Source organism: Esox lucius, chromosome 8 (genome assembly GCF_011004845.1).
Source record: "Esox lucius isolate fEsoLuc1 chromosome 8, fEsoLuc1.pri, whole genome shotgun sequence".
NCBI classification, from domain to species: domain Eukaryota; kingdom Metazoa; phylum Chordata; class Actinopteri; order Esociformes; family Esocidae; genus Esox; species Esox lucius.
Window position 1 is genome coordinate 23,154,694 of NC_047576.1, and position 23,280 is coordinate 23,177,973.

The 23,280-nt window shown below is 38.5% G+C and overlaps 1 protein-coding gene across 4 annotated transcripts; it reads left to right on the forward strand.

Moving 5' to 3' along the window:
• Window positions 1-257: 257 nt before the first annotated feature.
• On the forward strand, window positions 258-21,942 carry lrrc8c (leucine rich repeat containing 8 VRAC subunit C). 4 transcript variants are annotated; one of them, XM_020049191.2, is made up of 9 exons: window positions 258-416; window positions 11,298-11,377; window positions 11,656-11,742; window positions 13,704-13,855; window positions 16,100-16,489; window positions 17,740-18,347; window positions 18,524-18,845; window positions 19,214-19,576; window positions 19,834-21,942. In XM_020049191.2, the coding sequence occupies exons 4-9, from the start codon at window positions 13,718-13,720 to the stop codon at window positions 20,398-20,400; spliced, it is 2,388 nt and encodes a 795-aa protein (XP_019904750.1). In that variant the 5' UTR covers window positions 258-416; window positions 11,298-11,377; window positions 11,656-11,742; window positions 13,704-13,717; the 3' UTR covers window positions 20,401-21,942. The 4 variants fall into 4 exon arrangements, with proteins under 4 accessions (XP_019904750.1, XP_012990480.1, XP_012990479.1 ...); XM_013135026.3 differs by lacking the exon at window positions 11,656-11,742 and having other exon boundaries at window positions 11,243-11,377; XM_013135025.3 differs by lacking the exon at window positions 11,656-11,742.
• Window positions 21,943-23,280: the final 1,338 nt, after the last annotated feature.

A 23,280-nucleotide genomic window follows, 5' to 3' on the forward strand; every position in this document is an offset into this window, starting at 1 on the left:
TGAAAATCGGGTTCTGTTCGGGGCAAACGTTTGGAAAATAATTGTCAATATTTTGGAGTCAGAAATAACGGAAAGCAGTGCACCACTTCAGAGGTTAGTGACGGTATGAACGACCCATTTTCCCAAAATTGTACAGACAGATGTTTAGTAACGTTTGCTTTTACGGTGGGTGTGGCAGGGAGTTGCTTGAAGAAATGCGTGACGTACTTAAAGGGAAGTGGCCATGCTGCCATCTTTCACCAAGGCATAACCCAACCCCTTTCTGTTCCACACTGGTGTTTCGGAGCAGCATCGTTTCCGCTGCTTATTTTCGTACTGAACGCAACCCAGATCCACAAGGACATGTTCGCCGCAGCTGCCATGGAAAACACCCATCGACATCCGCTATAGAACCTGGGCTGTCGAACATCACAAGGGTATGGAATATTTGGTTATTTTCTTGATTGCTTGTAACGGTTCATGTTGTTTACACAGCATTATTACCATACATTGAATGTGGCCGTATTCACATGTTACTGTAAATTATCACAGCCTACACGTTGTTGCGGGTTGGTGGTAAAGAAACTTTCGCGCCCATGGACAGTAAGTGGAGCCTCGTGCACTAGCTGGCATTGCTTAAGAGTGCTATGATGAGTTACTGTAGATAGACGCCACACATCTCCGTGAATTTTACATCCATTAGGCTACGCTTTATTTTTTGTTTTAAGGATAAAAATATGCAAGTAGTGTGGTATTTCTCAAGTTTGAATGATACCACGTACCCCCCCCCCCCCATCGTCTTCCCTTCTTCCCAAAAGGAAAGATGAGTTGTAAAAGAGTATTCTCCACCCCGTGGCATCATAGGCTAGAGTGCCTGTCTATGGAAAGGAAAAATAATTTTAAAGTTTCTAGTTTTTTTAAGTATTGTAGCCTTCTCTGAATTAATAGCCTAATAGCTATCGTGTGTACAATGGAATAAGGAATTATTTAAAGGCTTATATTTAATATTACGTTGATGGGCTTTCAATTGGTGTTGCGTACATTTATGGTTTGTTTAATTGAAGTAAAGAATAATATTTAAAAGCGGAATTGCTGTGAATTTTATAACAGGCTAAGGCTATAACAGGTTTATTATAGATGCAATTATATCGTCTATGTTATTTGCGGTATGAAGTTGAACACGAACAGTCGGCTATTGGTCAACCAGTAAAGGCATCAGTTTTATTTGTAGGCCTATTATTATTATGACGTTTAACAATATTTACTTGTGGCCTATTTAAGATATGTAGGCCTAGTATGTATATTATCGTTTGTTTACTAATTAAGAACCAAGTTGGAATATATTGTTATAACGTCCTTGTTCGTCCCAAGTTATTGTTAGTGTTTTACTGTAGCCTACATGAGCCTAGACATTGTTGCCGGTAAGTGATATAGATAACTTTCGACTGTCAAATATAGCCCATGTAACCCGAGCCTCTTGCATTAGTTGGTGCTGCTTCTTGTGGTAATATTGATTTTATATAAACCACACATCAATTATTTTCAAACTCACACGTAAACTTTACCGTTCTGTTACAGCCTCATCGAAAATGGCACCCTTGATATAGATGGGGCATACAGTATGTGAATAGTAGATTATTTTCTACAAATGATTTTAACAAGTAAAAATAAAGATAGGTGTTACATTTATTTGAATAAATTGCCCTAAATATATTTATATAGAAATCAAACAAAATGTAATCTGCATTAACCTCTCACTCCATCTTTAGAAGATCTGTAATAGAGTCAAAGAAGAATGAAAGCACCACAGTTGGAGTTACCTAACTTGGTGGCATCTTGGGGTCACCAAGTCTACAAATCTACAATTAGACCCAGTGAAAAAAGCATTTACTGAGTGCATCCAACAAATCTTCAAGTTTGCTAACTGTATTGGGACTAGGCTTGAAGCTGGATCCTTTGGTAGATCAAATTAAAATAGTAATGTTTGGCCACATACACAAGCAGTGAATTTGGTGTCGAAAGAAGGATGTGACTGCATAAAAGAACCTACTACTTGTTGTAAAATTAATTAGTGGGTATTTGATGTTTTGAGGCTGGTTTCCATAAACTGGTCCTGGTGCATTTGCATTATGAACATTATGAACAAAAACCCGGTTGACTCTACCACAAGGCTAGAATTTAGCTTCAAATGGACCTCCCAGCAAGACAATGGCCCCAAGCACACATCAAAATACACAAGATATTATTGATTGACAACAAAATCAACATGGATGGACAGGTAAGAGTTTTAACTAGGCAGGAACTTTGGGTGTAAGCATTTAAACAGTAAAATATTTACTGTTTTTACTAGACTGAAATTCTAATGTAAAGAAAAATATAATACATCTTTTATTTTCTTCACAAAACTGAAATACCAGAACTGTAATCAACATGTTTTATGTCCCCATGTTTTATGTCCCCTACCTAATGCATTAATGACTCGCTATTATTTAGCGCCTTAACGTTTCGCTATTATGTTGGTCCTTAGCGTTAAAGGTTGAAAATGAAAAACGCCTCATTACAAAAAACATTTACGGTTAAGGTTAACTTGGTTTTAAGGTTGAGCATTACTGTACTGACATTAGGGTTAGACATTAGGTTAGGGTTCGGTTACGGCTAAGGTAAGGCATCACAGTACTGAGGTTAGGGTTAGGATGAAGATTAAGGGTAAGGTTACAAAAACTGAAAACGACAGTCTAAACAACAAAATTTCATAACAAAAAAATGTCTTGCCTCTCGCCGGACTCAAACTTGCAATCTTCAGACTGATAGTCGTTTGCGGAAATATCCGCCCACCATTTCATTCACAACACCCTTGCAAAGAGCCACTCTATTTAATTATTATGTTCATAACTGCCCCTGGCAGCCAGCTTCCCACTGTAGGAAAATTGCACTTCTTAGACGTTGATAGTGAATGTAATTGCATTTAAAAGTATTTAAGGAACAATAGCACTGGGATATGTTGATATTAAATTTAATAGCACTGCTGATATGTTCACACTTAACATAATCACGGTTTACAAGTTAGTTACATATTAACGTAATTCCTGCCATGCTGCGTTGGGTTTGATGCAGTGATAACTACTATGTAATCAGAATATACGATATATGACAAAGAATATGTTCACCAGGTGTGCTCTGTCTTGTTTTCCTCATCACTCGCGCACACTTACATACGTGCTTGCTTGCTTCTTTCTGTATGCATCTGCTTTGTAGCAGCAGTTAATTAAGTAGCTACAGTATAGTAGTTAGAAGAAAAACATGTCTTCTGAGATTACAGCATTAAGGAACAATAGCACTGGGAATATGTTGATAGTGAATTTAATAGCACTGCTGATATGTTCATACTGAGCGTAATAGTTGTATATTATCATAATTCCTGAGAGGTACGGTTTGGGAAGAGCAGCAATATTAGTCAACATACAGCATCCTGTGAATATCATGTCTAAAGCAGAGTGCCGAGGGAGAGCCATTAGAAAAAGTATGGAAAGAAATGTTCTACTATTTAAAAAGAGGTATGATAAGTCATGAACTAAAAATGCTGACGTTGTGGTCCAGATACAAAATAATTTTCTGATATTATCAAACAAATTGTGAAAGTTATTGTTAGAAATATCCCAAAATGTAACAGCATAAATTGTCCCTAAATATTGACGCCTTTGGGTTTGTCTTGAGTGGGTTGTTTTTGGGAAAGGCCAATCATATTTATCTTAATCACATAGATGCATTTTTGTCTTCTATTATGTGGTTTCCCATTTGAAACCGTCAATGTTAAGGTTAGCAAAAATATGCTCAGCGGTTTGAATTATGCAGTTGAATACATTTTATTTATTACCAGGAGTAGCTTGCCTGTAAGATATTTTCAGTTTCCATTGTTCCAATACAAAGTTATTGTTAAGAGGTGTCCTACATAAGTCTGACGTTAATGCAGTTTTGTTAGTATTTAAGATCTATTGTTACAAGTTCACCCCTATTCTCTCAAAGTGACCCTGAAGTCAACTTTTTTTTCTGCTGTGTTTTTCCATGGACCTAATGAATAACTAATAAACCCATTTTGGACTGGTTGTGTTATCCTGGGGACTGACTGGGGACTGGGTGTGACTTATATCTAGACATACTGTATGTCTGTCCCAAATCACCCTATTCCCAACAGGGCTCTGGTGAAAAGTAGTGCTCTATACAGTATATAGGGTGCAATTTGGAACATAGTCATAGCTTGTTTTAGTTCCAATGACTCCGATGTGCATTAGAGATTTCCTGTCAGGAAGAGCCCGGCATAGGATAAGACCAAGTTCTACCCGGACAGCTAAGCCAGATCAGTGGTCACAAAGAAAATGACTCATCTAAGCAAATGACTTATCTGAACAATAGTCGGTTTTTCTAAAATAATATCAGAGCATTTAAGTGAACCCTAATGGTTCTTCCTTGATAGTGTATACCATTTGGAATAGTATTTAGGCTACTGATGTGTTAATGAACCATCTAAACAATCCATGGAAACTTTATATGGTAATCGTTGTGAGTCAAAGTTAGATGTAAACATTTCACTATTCAACCTGAACCTTCTTCCTCTGTTGTCAAGGTACATTCAATATGTTCATAAGACTCATGAATCCCCATAATTAACATTGTTGTGAAAGACAATAAAAAAGAATCTGCAGCACTGTAGATTCCACAGTAAAACCATCAAAATGATTGTGATATTTCAACTTATCAACCTTGGTTAAAGATGGTTGTTTGTTACTGGCATTGTGGTCTATTTAAAATAGTGCAGCTGTGTTATTGGAAGTACTGGATTATATTCATTTAGCTTTCCAAATAAGTGTTTTGCTAGAGTTGTTTAGTGTAGAAGACTGTATAAATGAAGTAAGAGAGTGACTAATAGACAATAATGTCAGGGATTTCCTATGGAGCCCATTAAGTGTCATGGTAAAAAAATAAATGCTAGATGAAACCGTCTCATCAAATTCCCTCAACTTGTTTCATACATTGACAAACCTTTCGAATCTATTTTCCTTATTTGTTCCTCTTCAATATTTATTTTAATTCCCATATCTAACCTTCAGATTTGACCACATGTTGTTATGGATCGTTTCAAGTTCTACTTCAATCTGATGGGGTATTTATGTCTGTTTGAAGTATATGTAAATATATTACACTGAATTTTTTTATACACAAATGTTAATCAAACATACTAGAATGTAATTAGTATCTGAAATGGCTATTCAACAGATGCCATCTGAGGATGTGGTCGAATCTGCAGGTTAGATATGGGAATTTAAAAAAGTTTCAGGGAATGGATAAAAAGTGGAAAGAACAAATAAATAAAATAAGTTGATGAAAAACTTAAGCAAACAGATTCAAACATTTTGGAAACTAAAATTAAATATGTAGGGAATGGACAATTATTTTACCCTGACAATGGTTAGTTTCTTTAGCAACACAATTGACAAATATAGGCCCACAATGCTTGATGACGTAATTGAAGATAAAGTATATATACGTAGACAGATACGTGACAAGGCAACTGGATAAATAATACATCTTCACCTTAGATGTGAGTGAAAGTGTGGATGTGCGAGGATGTGTGTCTGCTGCTTTGGTGGGAAGCGTTTAACAGCTCTCTTAAGCGCCTCCATATCAAGGCAAATGCAGTTGCCATACCAAGCGGTGATGCAACCAGTCAAGGTTCTGTCAATGGTGCTGCTGTATAACCTTTTGTGGATCTGAGGGCCCATCCAAGCCATTTTATCTTCATAAGGGGAAAAAGCAGCTGACAAGCTTGATGATATAACACTATGGGTGTGTGTGGACCATGTTAATTCATTAGTGATGAGGAACTCAGGGCCTGACATTAATGCTTGTCTGGGACAAGCATTCAAGTAAAAAAAATATTCAAACAAGAATAATGTAGACTGCACTTGTCTGAATGATCACGTGAAATAAACCCTTATTTATCACCAGTTATTGAGATAGCATGGGCTGAATTAATTCAGCTGTATGTTGGTAGTTCTTCAAGCCGATTTTTGTCACAATATCTGTGTGTGGTGTACTTCATAAAACAAATTCTCTTACATATGAGTATGCAGGTTGCAATTTCTAACACACAAAATCTGCTGTAGCAGTTTTCAGAGTATTTCAGTCATCAGTTTAATATCTGGGTTTTATATCAGCACACAGTCGCAGCCAGACGACTGTAGGCTACCGGAAAGAGAGATGAAGTACACAGATTAGAATCCCTGCGCAGGAGAAATATTTTCTTAAATTAGACTTAACCCCCTGTTTCTCAGTTTCTGACATTGTTTTGTTTACGAGCTTTGTAGTGTTTCAGTGTTAGAGTTTAAACAGCAACTGCTAGCAAATACTAGTATAAAGTAGTATAATACTAGTATATACTGTCTCATTATCATCAGTGATGAAGCCTAGAACATCTTGTCGTCATCAAATACAGGAAAAGACTAAACTCATACCCCCGAGGTGTCCTATTTTAAGGATTATAGTGGCAAATGTCACCTTGGTGCGGCCCATCAGGAAGTCCACAGAATCCAGGGTTCAGAACCCAGGGTTTCAAGCTTCTGATGAGTTTGGAGGGCACTAAAGTGTTAACGCTGGGCTGTTTTTGATCAGTTGGGGCAGTGTGTGAACTGGAGTAGATCAGAGTGTGAGGATGGTGTAGATATAAGTCACGCACAGCCTTACAAAGCAGTTCTTTGCTACAGCTGTGAATGCTACTGGATGATAATTATTTAGGCATGTTCCCTTGTCATTGTTGGGCAAACAGGCTATAGTGGTTTGTTTGAAACCAACTGATGTTACAAACTGTTCGGGTTGAAGATGTCCGTGAAGACACTTCCTAGGTGGTCTACACATTCCCTAATTATTTCTTCTGGCCCTGTTCATTTTTAAACGTTAGCCTCTTTAAAAGTCTTACGTGGGCTATGGAGAGTGAGAGCACATAATTCTCTGTAAAAGTTGATGTTCTCATGTATAGTTCAGTGTATAGCTGGCATTGACAGCATTATATTGTCTGGGTGTTGTTGGGCAGTTTGTCGCTGAGTTTCTTTTTATAGTTTCTCTAGTGAGTTTCTCTAGTTTGCATGCCCTGCCACATTGATGCAGTAAAGAGGTTAGTGTAAACCAAAAAATGTGGGATTTAGATGTGTATATTTGTCAAATCTGATTCATGTTTTGTTAAAGGCCAACAATGTACTTTCTCAAAATTGTTGAATACAGACATTATTAAGGGTAGTGAACATGTTATCAATGTGTAATGCCATTAATTGGTGATAAATATGAGTATATTAGATCATACTAAGCATCATATCATGTAGGCTAATTTGTGATCATGTTTCCAAAAGAAATCTCTTGTTTGGGTCATGTTCCATTAACCTTTTTACCACATCTATTGAACCAGTATGTGTAGTAGGATTCATTCTTAGTTCCATATTGACAATTTTCCTGTTTGATTGCTTGCCAAAAGTCCAAGCAATATCTCTTGTATGCTTTAGGCTAAGCATAATTCCTGTCCAGCTCCTTGAAAGCTGTTCTGGTCTACAGTGTTGTGCGGATGTTGTCAATTAATTCAAGGCATACTTTTGGTGCCCTGAAATAAATAAAAAATGTAAATGCTGAAACCAATATGTAAACAAATACACTATATACATTCATACACTATAATAATTATTGTTTTAAAATCTAAGCCTTTGGAAAAAAAACTAAGCTTTACCATCCCAAAAATAGAGGATACTGTGTAATACAGTAAAATATAAACAAATTTTACTAGGCTCAGATGCCAGTTCAATGTTTAGTTTTGATTTGATTGAGTTTTCAAATAACAAAAATTCTATGCTATGTAAAATATGCATTTACCTTCATTTTACTTAAAAAATTCAAGCCAGCTCTCTTTTCAAAAGCAATTTACTTTTAATTACTATTTTAAACATTTAATTTGATTAACAGTAAAAATATAAACAATGTTAATTAAGCCTGCTACGTATAAAGTCCTATTAGTGACAGGGGTAGGCAGTAGGCAGTCGCTTTGGGCTCTGTCCACTAGTGAGTCCATTGGGAAAGAGGGAGTCCCCAAATACATTTTTGCTTAAGGAATGTAGTGTCTGATAGTGTGCAGAGCCCAGGATTACTATTACTGAAGGATTTACAGGTTGATAATATAGTAACAAATAGCAACAAAAACATATTTATGATTCCCTGTCTGAAAGAAATCTGCGTGTCACAAAGCTTAGTGAGTACTTACACCCGCAAAATGTTTCTTACCATGGAATGGAGGATACTGCATGTACCTTCTTGACACAGATCACTTACCCAGTCCAAGTGTAATGACCTGGAGTGTATCCAGAAAAAGAGCATACCATCCTAACTAGAGAGTACTCAGACCCTGACTGACCCTGGCACCTCAGACCCTGGCTGTCTAAAAAAAACGCAACTGTAGCTTTGCTCTCAAAGCTTGTCTTTATATATCTTTTTGCAGTGCCCTGACCGAAACATGGTGACAGGCAGGAACACTTTTGTATTTTGCAAACCGCAATATAGCGCCTTGTAGGTTCCTCAACAATGCTAGAAAAATTATATAAACGAACAGGAAAAAAAATAAACTGATAATAATACAAATAATTATTGCATCAACACAGTATTAGCTGTAGAATAGTTATGTTTTGTGTGTGCACGTTTATGTATGGGTATGGGTGGGTCTGTGTATGGGTGTGCCCTCTTGAGTCAGTGTACATTCACAGATAGACAGGTCAGTCAAATGACTGACATTAAAATTACATTAAAATCATTTAACAGACGCTCTTATCCTGAGCAACTTACAGTTGTGAGTGCATACGTTTTCATACTTTTCTCTTGCTGGCCCCTGTAGGTATAAAGCTCACAACCCAGGTGTTGTAAGCGTCATGCTCTACACAGTGAGGTCACAAGAGGCCTCGGGGCTGTCCCTGATATTGGAGCATGTGCTGAGATGGGAGGAGTGATAATTAACAGTAATTAAGTCTTACTTACAATAGCTGCTAAATTACAGCAACATTGTCATTGTTTTTTTTTACTTAGCTCAATAAATGATTAAATCCCGGATAGAACAACAGGCTATGGAATGGGCAGGCTAACACACTCTTGCTGTTTACTTTCTTGATTCAAAGTTCTGGCTCTGGTTATTATCATATGTTTATGAGTAATAGATTTTGAGCTATTAGTATAATCCTGCTTAAATGAACGGAGGAACTTTGATTGTCCTTTAAAAGCCCTCCCAGGAGCAGTGGTAGCTAACACAGATATGTTAGCTAACAAGCTCATCTGGACACAGCTGCACCAGAACCAGAAACTAAGTAAATAAATTAATTGTGAAAGTGATGGTATCCTTGAAACATTTTACAGATTTTTCATTGATTTATTCTATCTTCTTAAAGTGGTTAATCTCAGTATGCTACAACACACATTAGTGGTAATTATTTGGAGGAAGGGCAGTATACACACAGACACACACACTAAGAAGGATTTTCAGCTGGCAGTCCTTGTAACGTTGAAGCATGGAGGCAGGACACATGCGCAGGGAGAACGGTGGGCATTTAATAACATAACTAAAATATGACGAAATCAGAACTAAATTACAAACAAAACAATGTTACACATGGTTAAAACCAATACAAAGACCAACAAGAAACTTTGGGGAAGCTGGAACTAAAAGAGGGTCTGTGACAAAGGAGAACAGGTGCAGGCAGTAATTAAGAGAAGCAGGTGTCCATGATGAAGTCAGGGAGAGAGGGCGTTGGATTCACAGGCAGGACAGGCTGCCATGCCAGAACATGAGTCCTGACACTGGAAGGACACATTTCTGAGTAAAAGTTTTGCATACATGCCTTGTTGTGTGATTATTTTCAATTTTTTTTTTTTTTAAGTTGATTCTGATGGCACTTCAGTCTTACACTAACCACTAAACCTTAAAAAGCCAAGCCTAACAGGTGCCAATTTCCAGCATGTTGCCTGTCTTTCTCTGTGGTGCATGGTCACTGTTGCTATTAATGATTATTGCGTCTTGGGTGTGGATTGACAGATAAACTTCTAATTGACTTTCTATTGTTCACTAAGGATTGAGGACAATTAATGAAGAGGAAAGGAAAAGCATAAGCCTAATGGAAACACAAAAACAAAGAACAAGAGTAGCTTGCGTCATGTTCCATTTGTAACATAACTTGCTCTGATGCCTGAAAATGTTGTGCTTATGTAGTGTAAATTGTATATTCTGGGGTGGGTTTATTTGTTACAGCAATTGCAGGCCAACAGGTCTCCTACAGGTTGACCTCAACGAAATATGCTGTTTTTAAGATTGTTGTTATACATCATCCTTTGGATAGAGTTCAGAAAAAGACGTGATACCATTAGTAAACATTTTACCAATGTTGACCAGAGAGATGGTGTATGGAGAGGGTGAGCAAGAAAGAGAGAGATAAACATTTCCACAGATCTCCAGGATAGCAACATAGTTAAACCAAGCCAATGAGAACCATTTTAAATGTGGTTCAGGTGTGCAACAGGTCATTTGTGTTGCGGAAGGCACTGTTTTTTCTTATAACTAGAATTAGTTGTCACTCCTATTTGGTCTTCCAAACCAATGATTTGTGAGTCTTGCTACTGAGAAAATGTTTGGTGAAATGGTGGTGCACTTCCTGATCTCATACAAAATGCAGAACCACATTAGAGAGATCATGGACTGCCACAAAGAAGTACAACATATGCATCTAACACTGACATCTAACTCCCAAAGCACTTCAATGTGCAATCACAGAAGCCAGATGTGTGACACCTTGCTATGAGAAGTGGGCCACAAGTGGAGCACAAAAAACAACAAATATTTTTCTCTTCATGTCTTTCAAACCATAACTATTTGCACAGTGTTACCACTTAAAAATTGTGTGTAATATTTACCTTCATATTTATAAAATATTTATTTTAATTTGGTGTTCCTTATTTTGTACTTGCTTTGACAATATTAACATGTTTTTCCCAATGCCAATGAATCGCTGTAATGTGAGAGAGATAAGAGCACTATTTACCAAAACCTCTCTGGTCACAGCTTTGGGTTGACTTGTAACTGCTTTGAGGGATCCCCACCCCCACTGGAGGTTAATAGGCCTTAGACTTGCACTTCACACCTCTGTTGCTAGGGTCACAGATCACCAATTCCTGCCCCTTTCTCTCTATGTTGATGAAGCACTGGCAGTGTAAGGAGAAACTCTCTCATAAACCTCTGCCCTGCCCCCCAACAGCTGGACCACCACTAATGGAGTTTTCTACTGAAGCCCTGGACTCCGACAACACACACTAGCTTTAGTGCTTTTCCAGTATAGTAAGTGGACTTCACTTGGTGTGAGTGTGTTGAAACCAGTATATGTTATTTATGTTCTCGCCAACTAGCCTGCTTGTTCATTGCTATGCTAGTCCTCAAGATGGACTGTGCAATTGTGTTAACATGGCAGCCCTGATGGCCTAGGTATTGTTGATGTAGCATGCTGGTTCTAATCTAGCTGCTGTTGTATAGTCGTATATTGGGGTCCGTGTTAGCTTTTTGGTAACTGTACATTTACCTGCTAGCCATCATTGTTTGCCTAATCCTTCTAATTCTAGCTTCCATGTATTCCTGGTACTGCACCTACTGTAGCCTGCTGACCCCATGGTCTATAGCCTAGCATGCTAGCCTACTGCTATGTAAGGGTATGTACTATGTATTATTAATAGAGTCCTCACGAAAACCAGGGGATTATCCCAGTTTGTTTGATTTTATCACAATTTATTCAATGTAATTTAGACGAGGTTTTGACGCAATCACTGCAATCAATGCTAAGTGTTATGATCTAATTCGTAAACATTACCAAAAGAGTGGCCTAAAGTAGGTAGCAGGCAATCAAAGAAATTAGGTCCCCATTAATGGTCTTGATGAGAACAAAAAACAAGTGTCTGATGACCTCCTATTCAATACTCGTCGACTAATCCAGTAGAGCTGGAGTGTTGCACTGTTTATGTGCAAATACAGGAAGTTTTACTTCACAGGCTTTCTCTTACCATTCTCTACAATCTTGGAGGATGCCCACAAAATGTAAAAAAAATATTGAAATCAGTTCCACTCTTGGTGATTTGAAAGATTTGCAAAGACATGCAGGACTCTGTTTGGATACATTGGTTACATTGGTTACATTGCCACATTGACTGAGTCCAACATTTGATTAAAAATGTAAGGGGTGAAAAGTGTGCAGGTAGCCAAAAATCAATCATTAAAATGAATTTTATGAAGCCCTTTTTACATCTGAGGTTGTCACAAAGGGCTTTTTCATGTACCCTGTCTGAAACCTCAAAGAGCAAGCAACCATAGTTAATGCACAGTGGCTAGTAAAAAAGCCCTTGTAGGGTAAGAATTAGGAAGAAACCTAGAGGACCCAGACTCTGAGTGGTGGCCAGTTCTCTTCTGGCTGTGCTGGTTAAGGATTATATGGGTTCATGACCTTTTGGGCCATGTCAATGTTTTGGCATGATCAGAAAACCAGCGTGTCATTAAATGTTCTGGCCAGCATTGATACATTCAGATATTTAGATACAAACCTCATGACTGGTTGTGTTTTACTATGAGAGAATCTATATGAGAAACCTTTAGGCCGCTAGGCTGACAGTGATAATAAGCTAGGCTTCTAAATCAATAGGGATCATAAAGACCCATACCTGAAACTCTCCATTAGGCTACAAGATATAAGATAAATTTGGTATAACTGCCCGAATATATTAAATATATTGGGCAAAACTGTCTTAAATATGTTTCTTCAGGGTGAAAGCTTTTGGCACAGTGTCATGGTCAATCATAACCTCTATTCAATGTCTTCACCATGGGGCAAGTCCATTCAAATGGAACGTTGATTTTGAATGAGTTTAAACACCTTGATTTTTCATGCCTCTGTTTATTGGTAAATCTATCCAAAATATTTACTTTTATTGTTATACAGTCAAATATTTAGCAATATCACCAAGGGGATTGTACATAGTTAGAGTACAAATTGACACAGTATGTTCATTAAACATGTCCAATTAGAGAACTCCACTTTTTGCCATATTTGACCATATGGCAGATTTGAATTCCATCCAAACCCTCACAAAAAGAAAACCAGCAAAATATCTATTGCATAATCCTAATTAACTGTAAAAAAATATATTATATCATATTAGGTCTCATGTTTTTGTTGGAGGTTGTTTGTTTGACGAACAACAAGAGACACACTGGGTATATGGAAATTCATTCTTACCATGATGCATATTGATGTGCAGACACTGCAGTATATGATTGACTGTGTAAGTGTAGTACTTTATTCTATGCTCTTTGTTGAAAAAGCTAGCAACATTTTCCCCTGGATCTTGAACGAATTAGGAAGCATGCCATATTAAACATACAGGTCAGCACGGACAGGAATTAAACAAGATTATTTGAATGGACGATTGAAGGCACAGTCCTTCATTTGTTTTTCAAACAAAAAGCAGCCCTGCCACTTAAGCTCTAAAGCTAAGGGGGAGGGGAAGGGTCACCTATGGTTTTAATTACTGGTAAATAAAGTAAATCACTGAATATATTTAAAGCTTAGCATTTTTGGTTAACAAATAAACTATTTATAAATAATCCCTAAATGTCTTCTCAGTCCAAGCAGGAACCATGATTCCTGTGACAGAGTTCCGACAGTTCTCAGAGCAGCAGCAACAATTCCGGGTTCTGAAGCCCTGGTGGGATGTGTTCACAGACTACCTCTCTGTGGTCATGCTGATGATTGGTGTGTTTGGATGTACCCTACAGGTCAGTAGTATTAAAACCACTTCCTAATGTCTTCCACGAAATGTCTGTTTATGAATAAGAAATTATTTCATAGACATGACAATGTTTTGTACCTAAACCTATACCCAGAGGTCTAAACAGGTTGACAACATTCTAGTTCTAAGGATTTTACTCTTGTGGTCAACTGTGTGTTACAGTCTAGTTTTTTATAGCATATGGTTTGTTTGACTTTTACCCAGTGGTGAATAGAAGGATTTGGGATATATTATATTACGCTCTGACGACATAGGTATAGTAGCTGCAGAACACAGTAGCAGAAGTATTGGCTTAATGAAAATCTGTCTACTATCAGGTATAATTAGAGATTTTGAAATGCTTCAATAAAGTCCTTAAAGTGACTTGCTAAATTGCAGATATAAATCAATGGTAAATAAAAGTAGTCACTAAGCAACACAGCTCTATTTAACTGTCCTGTCCTGTAGTGAAAGACAGCTTTGTTTTGGTTCATGTAGGCTGCACAGTTTAAAAGGAGTCTATCAACGGAAAGTGGAAGAAATTCCTGCCCTTCACACATATACACACTGAAGAAATGTCCCCCTGCTTGCCCCACACCCTGTTCATAAACACATGGGATAAGCCCCAAATGGTTTCCTATTCCCTGTAGTGCATTGATCAAAAGTAGTATACTACAAAGGAATAGGATGCCATTTGGGATATGATTCCAGGAGCCCATGGCCTCATACTTCACGTTTTCCCCCTGCTTTGACTAATTGGACAGGATGAAGTTTGACCTGCTGAATCTGACCTGCATCTGAAATGAACCCTATTCCTCATATACTGCAGTACTTTTAACTCTTACTGAGCTTCATCTGTATATACACCTTTGTAGATCAGGCCTATGCTTCAGAGCCATACAAAGTATATGTCATTGCGTCATCACATCCAAAACCATATGGATGGACCAGATTTACATACCAAATCTGACGAATTGCCACGAGACCTGGTTGTCGAAACACCAACCATCTGACATCCATTAGTTTATATGGGCAAACTGCAGCCTCTTTAATTGAAGCAGATTGTGTACTAGGCCTAATTATTTCCTGGCTTCATGGGATTGTATGTCTCAGTTTAGAGTAGTAGAGGTAAACACTGGCCTTGCCAAAGAGACATTTGGGCAGATGCCAATGAATAGCTCTACATGCTAGCTACCGCATAGAGAGAAAGGAGAGAGGCCAAAGAGAGACGGTGAAAGAGTGAAACAGTAAAAGATGGGAGAGTGAGAAAGCAAGAAGAGACAGAGAGGTGAGGTAGAGAAAGTGAGGGCATAATATAGGACAGAGGAATGTGTAATAGAAAGAGACACTGAAAGGGGAATGTAGACATGAAGAGTGGGAAAAAGAGTGCAAGTAACATGAGCTGTGAGAGAACAGAGCGAGAGAGAGCGATGACCATAGCTTTTACAATGCAATTATGCTGATCCTCTCCAGAGACTGTACTCAGCAGGTCTGATGTTTCTCCTCTCCTGCCCTGTACTGCTGCAGCACATCCCGGTACTTCAATTCCTCTGCCCCATAAAATGTGTTGTTCAGGCTGTGTCACTGGCTTGGATCATAGCAAAAAAGAATCTTTACATTGCTGAGGAAGGAAATTAGTAATTGACTAAGAATAGTTATGAAGTGGTTTAAAAGGTGCCATGAAAGGTCAAGCATAAAACAATATGGTTGTACAGTATTGCATTTCGTTAAAGGGAGTTTGTCTCCCTCTTCAGTGTGCTGTGGCTAAAGCACAAATTGGTTATTTCCTGTCTGAGTCACATCTTTACCAGTGTCAGGGCAGGGCATTAGATATCCCCTTTTGTTTGATTTTATTATCACCATATCAAATGTATTGTAATAGACTGCTTCCAAGTTGCATGTGTGTTGCTGCATTGTTGCTGCATTATTCTCAATAACCAGAGGCAACGGTGAGGGTCGGGTTTCAAGGGCAGACTCTTGGCATAGAGATTACTGAGGGTTTTTAAATGATTGCAAGTGGCTAGTTTGTATCAACTGCCTTCACAGACATTCTGGCATGTCTGTGTTACAATTTCTTGAGAGAGTTGTCTGCCAGAATATGTCTGCCCCTCTCAGAAAAGTTATTTTGAAGTGTCCAAATTATTCAATAATTTAATCCAGACCTAATGGCATTGTTGCCTAGGGTTGGGATTTTAGAATAGTTATGTATTATTTGCTTGATTCTTATTGTTTGCTCTTTATCTTATTTCAGGTGATGCAGGACAAAATTATCTGCCTTCCCCAAAGAATGCCCAAGCCAAACCAAACAATAATTTTCCCAAATAAAACAGAATTGATTTCACCAGCTGTGCCACCAGAAGTCCATGAAATGATGGGCCTGAAAACCAACCTGGATATTCAGCAGTATAGCTTCATCAACCAGATGTGCTATGAGAAGGCTTTGCACTGGTACGCCAAGTACTTCCCTTACCTGGTCCTCATACACACTGTGATCTTTATGGTGTGCAGCAACTTCTGGTTCAAGTTCCCAGGCTCCTGCTCTAAGATAGAGCATTTCATCTCAATCTTGGGAAAGTGCTTTGACTCCCCCTGGACTACTAGAGCTCTCTCTGAAGTGTCTGGAGAGAACCCAGAGGAGAAGGTATTATATTTGGATGTGCAATGCCCTCTGTCAAATTGGCTTTATAATCCACTTGAAATCAAACAATTACTATAGCGTTGAATTAAAGATGATCTGCCTTTGTTTGAGGGTATTTGCATACATAATGGTTTGACGAACATTTACAAATAACAGTTTCATACCAAAAAAGTTTAAATAGTCCCCTATTCATTGGGGGCTCTATGTGGGCACTGTATGTGTTTGTGTGCAAGTTTATGTTACGTAATATATATACACACATATATGTATATATATATATATATATATATATATATATATGTATATGTATATGTATATGTATGTATGTGTGTGTGTATATATATACATATATATATATATATATATATATATATGTATATATATGTATGTATGTGTATATATATTACATAACAAATAAAAACATATATATAAATGTTTTTATTTGTATTTATTTTTAACAACATTTCTGCAGGTTTTTCTCAGACCTTTACCATCTGTTGGACTGGAGTTGGAAGTGTTCAGTGTTTCCTGCTTCACCTTTTTCAGTCCCCTTAATTTGATCATCATTATGTAGCCTACATCCGTCTTATATTTCAGAACAGCAGCAATTAAAATCCGATACACTCTAAAAAGAAAAGTTTATTGGAGTATCCTTTACTTTGAAACTGTGGGGTAACCCCTATACATTCTTTATGAAAATTTTTAAAAGGTATTGTAAAGAAATGTTTGTACTTGTTACTCAAAAAACCATGAACAACCTAACTGCTCAAAAGTCTGTCCAAAAAGGTTCTTCATATGGTTCTTTGAGGAACCTTTTAACAAGGAATAATTTTTTTAAAAACTTTAAAGAGTTCTTGGAAGATCTTATAGGGATTCCACCCAAGTTTCAATCAGACAAGCTAACCTTGGTAAAGCAGGGGGTAGGAAATAAATCAAAATATGTTTTTTTTCTTTTAGCAACTCAGGATTATATTATCACACCCCACTTTTCCGACTACAATATACCCTAAATTAAAACCAGCATACAGTCTTGTAGCCCAAATAAAAAAAACACACAAAATACTTGTGTATGATTTTTTTCTCTTTTTTCAAATACCTTAAAAGTAAAGGCGGGGGGGTGGAGTGCAAACAACACCATGCTACTGTACATTAAGTACTTTTAAGTACCACGGGAGATACTTTTAAGTACCACAGACAGATTAGAATTGTTATTATAAAGTGCATTAATTAAGTAGCCAATTCATTCTTTCCAGGACAATAAGAAAAGCAGTGCCAGTGAAGCAATTCTCAACGAGTCTGTAGAGGGGAACCTGGGGAACTTGGAGAGGACCCAGTCCCTCAAATCCATCCCAGAGAAGATCATCGTGGACAAGCCTACTGCCAGTGCCCTGGATAAGAAAGAAGGAGAGCAGGCAAAAGCTCTGTTTGAGAAGGTGAAGAAGTTCCGTCTGCACGTTGAAGAGGGGGACATCCTTTATATTATGTATGTTCGTCAGACTGTTCTCAAGGTGTTAAAGTTCCTCCTCATCATCGCATACAACAGTGCCTTAGTGTCTAAGGTGGAGATCACAGTGAAGTGTAATGTGGACACACAGGACATGACGGGATATAAGGATTTCTCCTGTAATCACACCATGGCCCACCTGTTCTCCAAGCTGTCATACTGCTACCTTTGCATCGTTGCTGTGTATGGTTTTACATGTCTCTACACTTCCTACTGGCTCTTCTACCGCTCACTAAAGGAGTACTCCTTTGAGTATGTACGTCAGGAAACGGGAATTGATGACATCCCAGATGTGAAGAATGACTTTGCCTTCATGCTGCACATGATCGACCAGTATGACCCACTGTACTCCAAGAGGTGCAATTTATCATTTCATTTTTTCAGTTTTAATTGATTCAACCAATGTAGGTTCTTGTTTCTGTTGATAGGTATTTCAGTCCTCCCACCGGAGTAAAGAAAATAAAGACACGTTTCCATTGCACATTTTGCTTCTGTGCATTGGATAATAAAGTAATCTCTTTTCTCTGTCTCAGATTTGCAGTGTTTCTGTCTGAAGTCAGCGAGAACAAACTGAAACAGCTGAATCTGAACCATGAGTGGACACCAGATAAACTGCGTCAGAGACTTTTGACCAACCACAATGACAGACTGGAGCTGCAGCTCTTCATGCTTTCTGGACTCCCGGACACCATCTTCGAGGTGACCGAGCTCCAGTCCCTAAAGCTAGAGATCATTAACAACGTAACCATTCCACCCGCAATTGCCCAGCTGGAAGACCTCCAGGAGCTGTCACTGTATCAGTGTTGTTTAAAGATCCACCCCACAGCTATCTCGTTCCTCAAGGAGAACCTAAAGGTATGCTATTTGGATAGTTAGTTTTTATCTTGCATGGAATATATTATCTATGGCTCGTGATGTTATATTCTGTTTAATGTATCGTGTATTTTGTCTGCATTTGTTCTTGACATGAAATATGTCTTCAGGGATTCATCAGGTACTGATCTGCACTGTTATAACAATTAAAATATCTAAATTACACTGAACAAAATTATGCGGTCAGTATGGTCAGTGTAATCTAAAATGTTATTTGGTAGAATAATATATCTATTCATTTACTTTTTCACAGATATTCCATATGTGTTTTGTAACCCAGGTCTGAACCAAGTTTAAAAATCTGTATTTGTGTCTGTCTTTCTGTCTGTTCATCTGTCTATCCACCCAAGGTGCTTAGAGTGAAGTTTGATGACAGCAGAGAGCTACCTAATTGGCTGTACCAATTGCGGAATCTAGAGGAGCTCTACCTTATTGGCTCACTGAGTCCTGATGCTTCCAAGAATGTTGTACTGGAGTCCTTGAGGGAGCTGAAGAATCTGAAGACCCTGTCGCTCAAAAGTAACTTTACAAAGATCCCCCAGTCCATCGTGGATGTGTCTAGCCACTTGCAGAGGCTGTACATCTATAATGACGGCACCAAGATGGTGATGCTCAACAACTTGAAGAAGATGGTTAACCTAACTGAACTGGAGCTGGTGCACTGTGACCTGGAACGCATCCCACATGCAGTATTCAGCCTTTCAAACCTACAGGTAGGATATTCTGTATTTTTACTGCTTGCTAGGATGGCCTGCACTACAGGTTTTCTCCAAAAGTACTGGTTGTAGGATTCCTGAAATCATGAGGGAATAAGCAGTAAATCGTACATTCTAAGGAGTTACCAAAACATTGAAACTCTACTCCAAACTTCTCCAGCAACCTCTGTTCTTAGTGGTTTAGTCAATCTCAAATATGCATTGCCAATTGCTGACCTGTTTTGCAGTGACACTTACATACTTTAACTCCACAGGAGTTAGACCTGAAGGAAAACAACCTGCACTCCATTGAGGAGATAGTCAGCTTCCAGCACCTTCGCAAGCTGACATGCCTGAAACTTTGGCACAACAGTATTGCCTACATCCCAGAACACATCAAGAAGCTGAGCAGCCTGGAGCGCCTCTACTTCAGCAATAACAAGATTGAGATATTGCCCTCGCACCTGTTCTTATGCAACAAGCTTCGTTACCTGGACCTGTCCAACAATGACATCCGGTTCATTCCACCAGAGATCGGAGTCCTACAGAGTCTTCAGTACTTCTCTGTCACTTGCAACAAGATTGAGAACCTTCCAGACGAGTTGTTCTTTTGCAAGAAGCTCAAAACTCTCAAGTTGGGCAAGAATATGCTGTCATTGCTCTCACCAAAGATCTCATACCTGGCTCAGTTGACACACCTGGAGCTGAAGGGAAACCATTTTGAGCTCCTGCCTCCAGAGCTTGGGTTCTGCCGGGCGTTGAAGCGTGGCGGCCTAGTGGTGGAGGACACTTTGTTTGAAACCTTGCCTTCAGATATCAGAGACAAAATGAAGGCTGAGTGATATGCCTTATAATATCAGTATTAAAGGCTCTGTGATAGACTAGTATCCTGTCCAGAGGGTATAATTTTACAGTGTTAATTTTGGCAGCTCATTCAGATTTAGCCTTAGTTTAAAATATATTTTAGGCATTTTATCCCTGATAGTTTTAGTAGTTATCTATCGTCTAAACTCACTATAAACACTATACAATATTTGTATAGTGTTTTCATTTTGTTCACATTTCAGTGTATTACATTAAATAAGGAATGGACCTCTAACACTGACCATGTGCAAATTCAGCCTTGTCCAACTTACATAGCTCATACATTGCTATTGAGGCTGGTTGTAACCACATAGGATACAAAGCTTTGGCTATACAATAAACGATGTAAGCACACAATGCTTTTCTCTCAATTGTAACTTTGGGATCAGGAAAAAAACAGTACTTCCCTTCAAAAGGGTAGCACCTGAGCCTTCCAATAATATCATAAATATTGCTGTACTGTTACTGTATTTTATTTTACAGAATGTACCTGGATGTACAAAATGTAATTTTCAGCAAGTAGCCTTACTTTTTCAGATCTGAAAAAAGTACTGCATTTCCCAATCACGAGACATCACTGATTAATAACGGTGCACAGAATTTGTGTAATTATTTTCTCATCATATTTTCATCCACTCAAATGACAATTAATCTTTTATCATCAGGTTAATTTATCATCAGGTTGTTGAAAATAAATGTGTTATAGTTATTGTTGGCAAAATTAACACTGATTGTACATCCAGCTGCCTTACAATTCATTAAAAGATATTGGCTCCTGCCTTATGGGCAATTCTTGCTTGGACAAGCCCATTTATTTAAATGTACTTGTAATTTGTCTTAGTCTGACAATCAGAGTTGACCAAAATTGTATATTTTACTGTAAACTTCCTCCTGATCTAAGCACATTCAGTCCATTCTGGGGGGAAGTTGTGCAATGTATTCATTGGTGTATGTATAAAGCATTGTGTTACTTCATTATAGAGTGAAATATGGCTTTGTGTTAAAACAAAATGGTTCCTCATGCAACTTTGTAATTTACGTATTCAAATCACTACTGTATGTCTAATAAATCACTCTGTGTGATTATGTAATGAAACAATCTGATATGTTTTATAATTTATTCACCTCTGCTTACTTGTGGATATTATGAAATAAATGTAACGTTACTTACATACACAGCCCTGATTGGCTAATAAGATGGGCAAGATCAAAACATTGGTCTTTTAACGTCAGATCAACTTATATGCAGGTAGTTCATCCGCACCTGATCAGACCAAAATTCATGGCATATTTTACAAATATCTTAGACATTCTTGTCATTATGATATTTTCCATAAATTCAGAGTTTTATTTTCAACTTCATTGTGTGGAAATATATATATTTTTAAAACTGGCAAATCATGTTTTTAACTGCATAGACCTTTAACTATATCAATAATTACAGGCAAGGTACAGTATCTCACAAGTGAGTACCCCCCTCACATTTATGTAAATATTTGAGTATATCTTTTCATGTTACAACACTGAAGAAATTACACTTTGCTACAAAGTAAAGTGGTGAGTGTACAGCTTGTAACAGTGTAAGTTTGCTGTCTCCTCAAAATAACACAACACACAGCCATTCATGTCTAAACCACTGGCAACAAAAGGGAGTACACCCCTAAGTGAAATTGTCCAAATTGGGCCCAAAGAGTAAAGATGTTGTGTGGCCACCATCATTTTCTAGCACTACCTTAACCCTCTTGGAGCTTCACAGGTTGCCACTGGAGTCCTCTTCCACTCCTCCATGACAACATCACAGAGCTGGTGGATATTAGAGACATTGTACTCCTCCACCTTCCATTTGAGGATGCCCCACAGATGCTCAGTAGGGTTTAGGTCTGGAGACAAGCTTGGCCAGTCCATCACCTTTACCCTCAGCTTGTTTAGCAAGGCAGTGGTTGTCTTGGAGGTGTGTTTGGGGTCGTTGTTGGAATCATGTTGGAATACTGCCCTGCGGCCCAGTCTCAGAAGGGAGGGGCTCATGCTCTGCTTTAGTATGTCACAATACATGTTGGCATTCATGGTTCCCTCAGTGAACTGTATCACCCCAGTGCCGGCAGCACTCATGCAGCCCCAGACCATGACACTCCCACCACCATGCTTGACTGTACTCCTCACCTGGTTGGCGCCACACACGCATGACACCATCTGAACCAAGTTTATCTTGGTCTCATCAGACCACAGGACATGGTTCCAGTAATCCATGTCCTTAGTCTGCTTGTCTTCAGCAAACTGTTTGCAGGATTTCTTGTGCATCATCTTTAGAAGAGGCTTCCTTCTGGGACGACAGCCATGCAGACCAATTTGATGCAGTGTGCAGCGTATGGTCTGAGCACTGACAGGCTGACCCCCCGCCCTTTCAACCTCTGCAGCAATGCTGGCAGCACTCAAACGTCTATTTCCCAAAGACAACCTCTGGATATGACGCTGAGTACGTGCACTCAACTTCTTTGGTCGACCATGGTGAGTGGAACCTGTCCTGTTAAACCGCTGTATGGTCTTGGCAACCGAGCTGCAGCTCAGTTTCAGGGTCTTGGCAATCTTATAGCCTAGGCCATCTTTATGTAGAGCAACAATTCTTTTTTTCAGATCCTCAGAGAGTTCTTTGCCATGAAGTGTCATGTTGAACTTCCAGTGACCAGTATGAGGGAGTTTGAGAGCAATGACACCAAATTTAACGCACCTTCTCCCCATTCACACCTGAGACCTTGTAACACTAACGAGTCACATGACACTGGGGAGGGAAAATGGCTAATTGCACCCAATTTGGACATTTTCACTTAAGGGTGTACTCAATTTTGTTGCCAGCAGTTTAC

Excerpts from the sequence above, each read along its gene's own strand:
- lrrc8c (XM_013135026.3), top strand. The coding sequence starts at position 13,718 with ATGATTCCTGTGACAGAGTTCCGACAGTTCTCAGAGCAGCAGCAACAA. Across the intron at positions 13,856-16,099 it reads TGTTTGGATGTACCCTACAG|GTGATGCAGGACAAAATTAT; the intron begins GTCAGTAGTATT and ends ATCTTATTTCAG. Across the intron at positions 16,490-17,739 it reads GAGAGAACCCAGAGGAGAAG|GACAATAAGAAAAGCAGTGC; the intron begins GTATTATATTTG and ends CATTCTTTCCAG.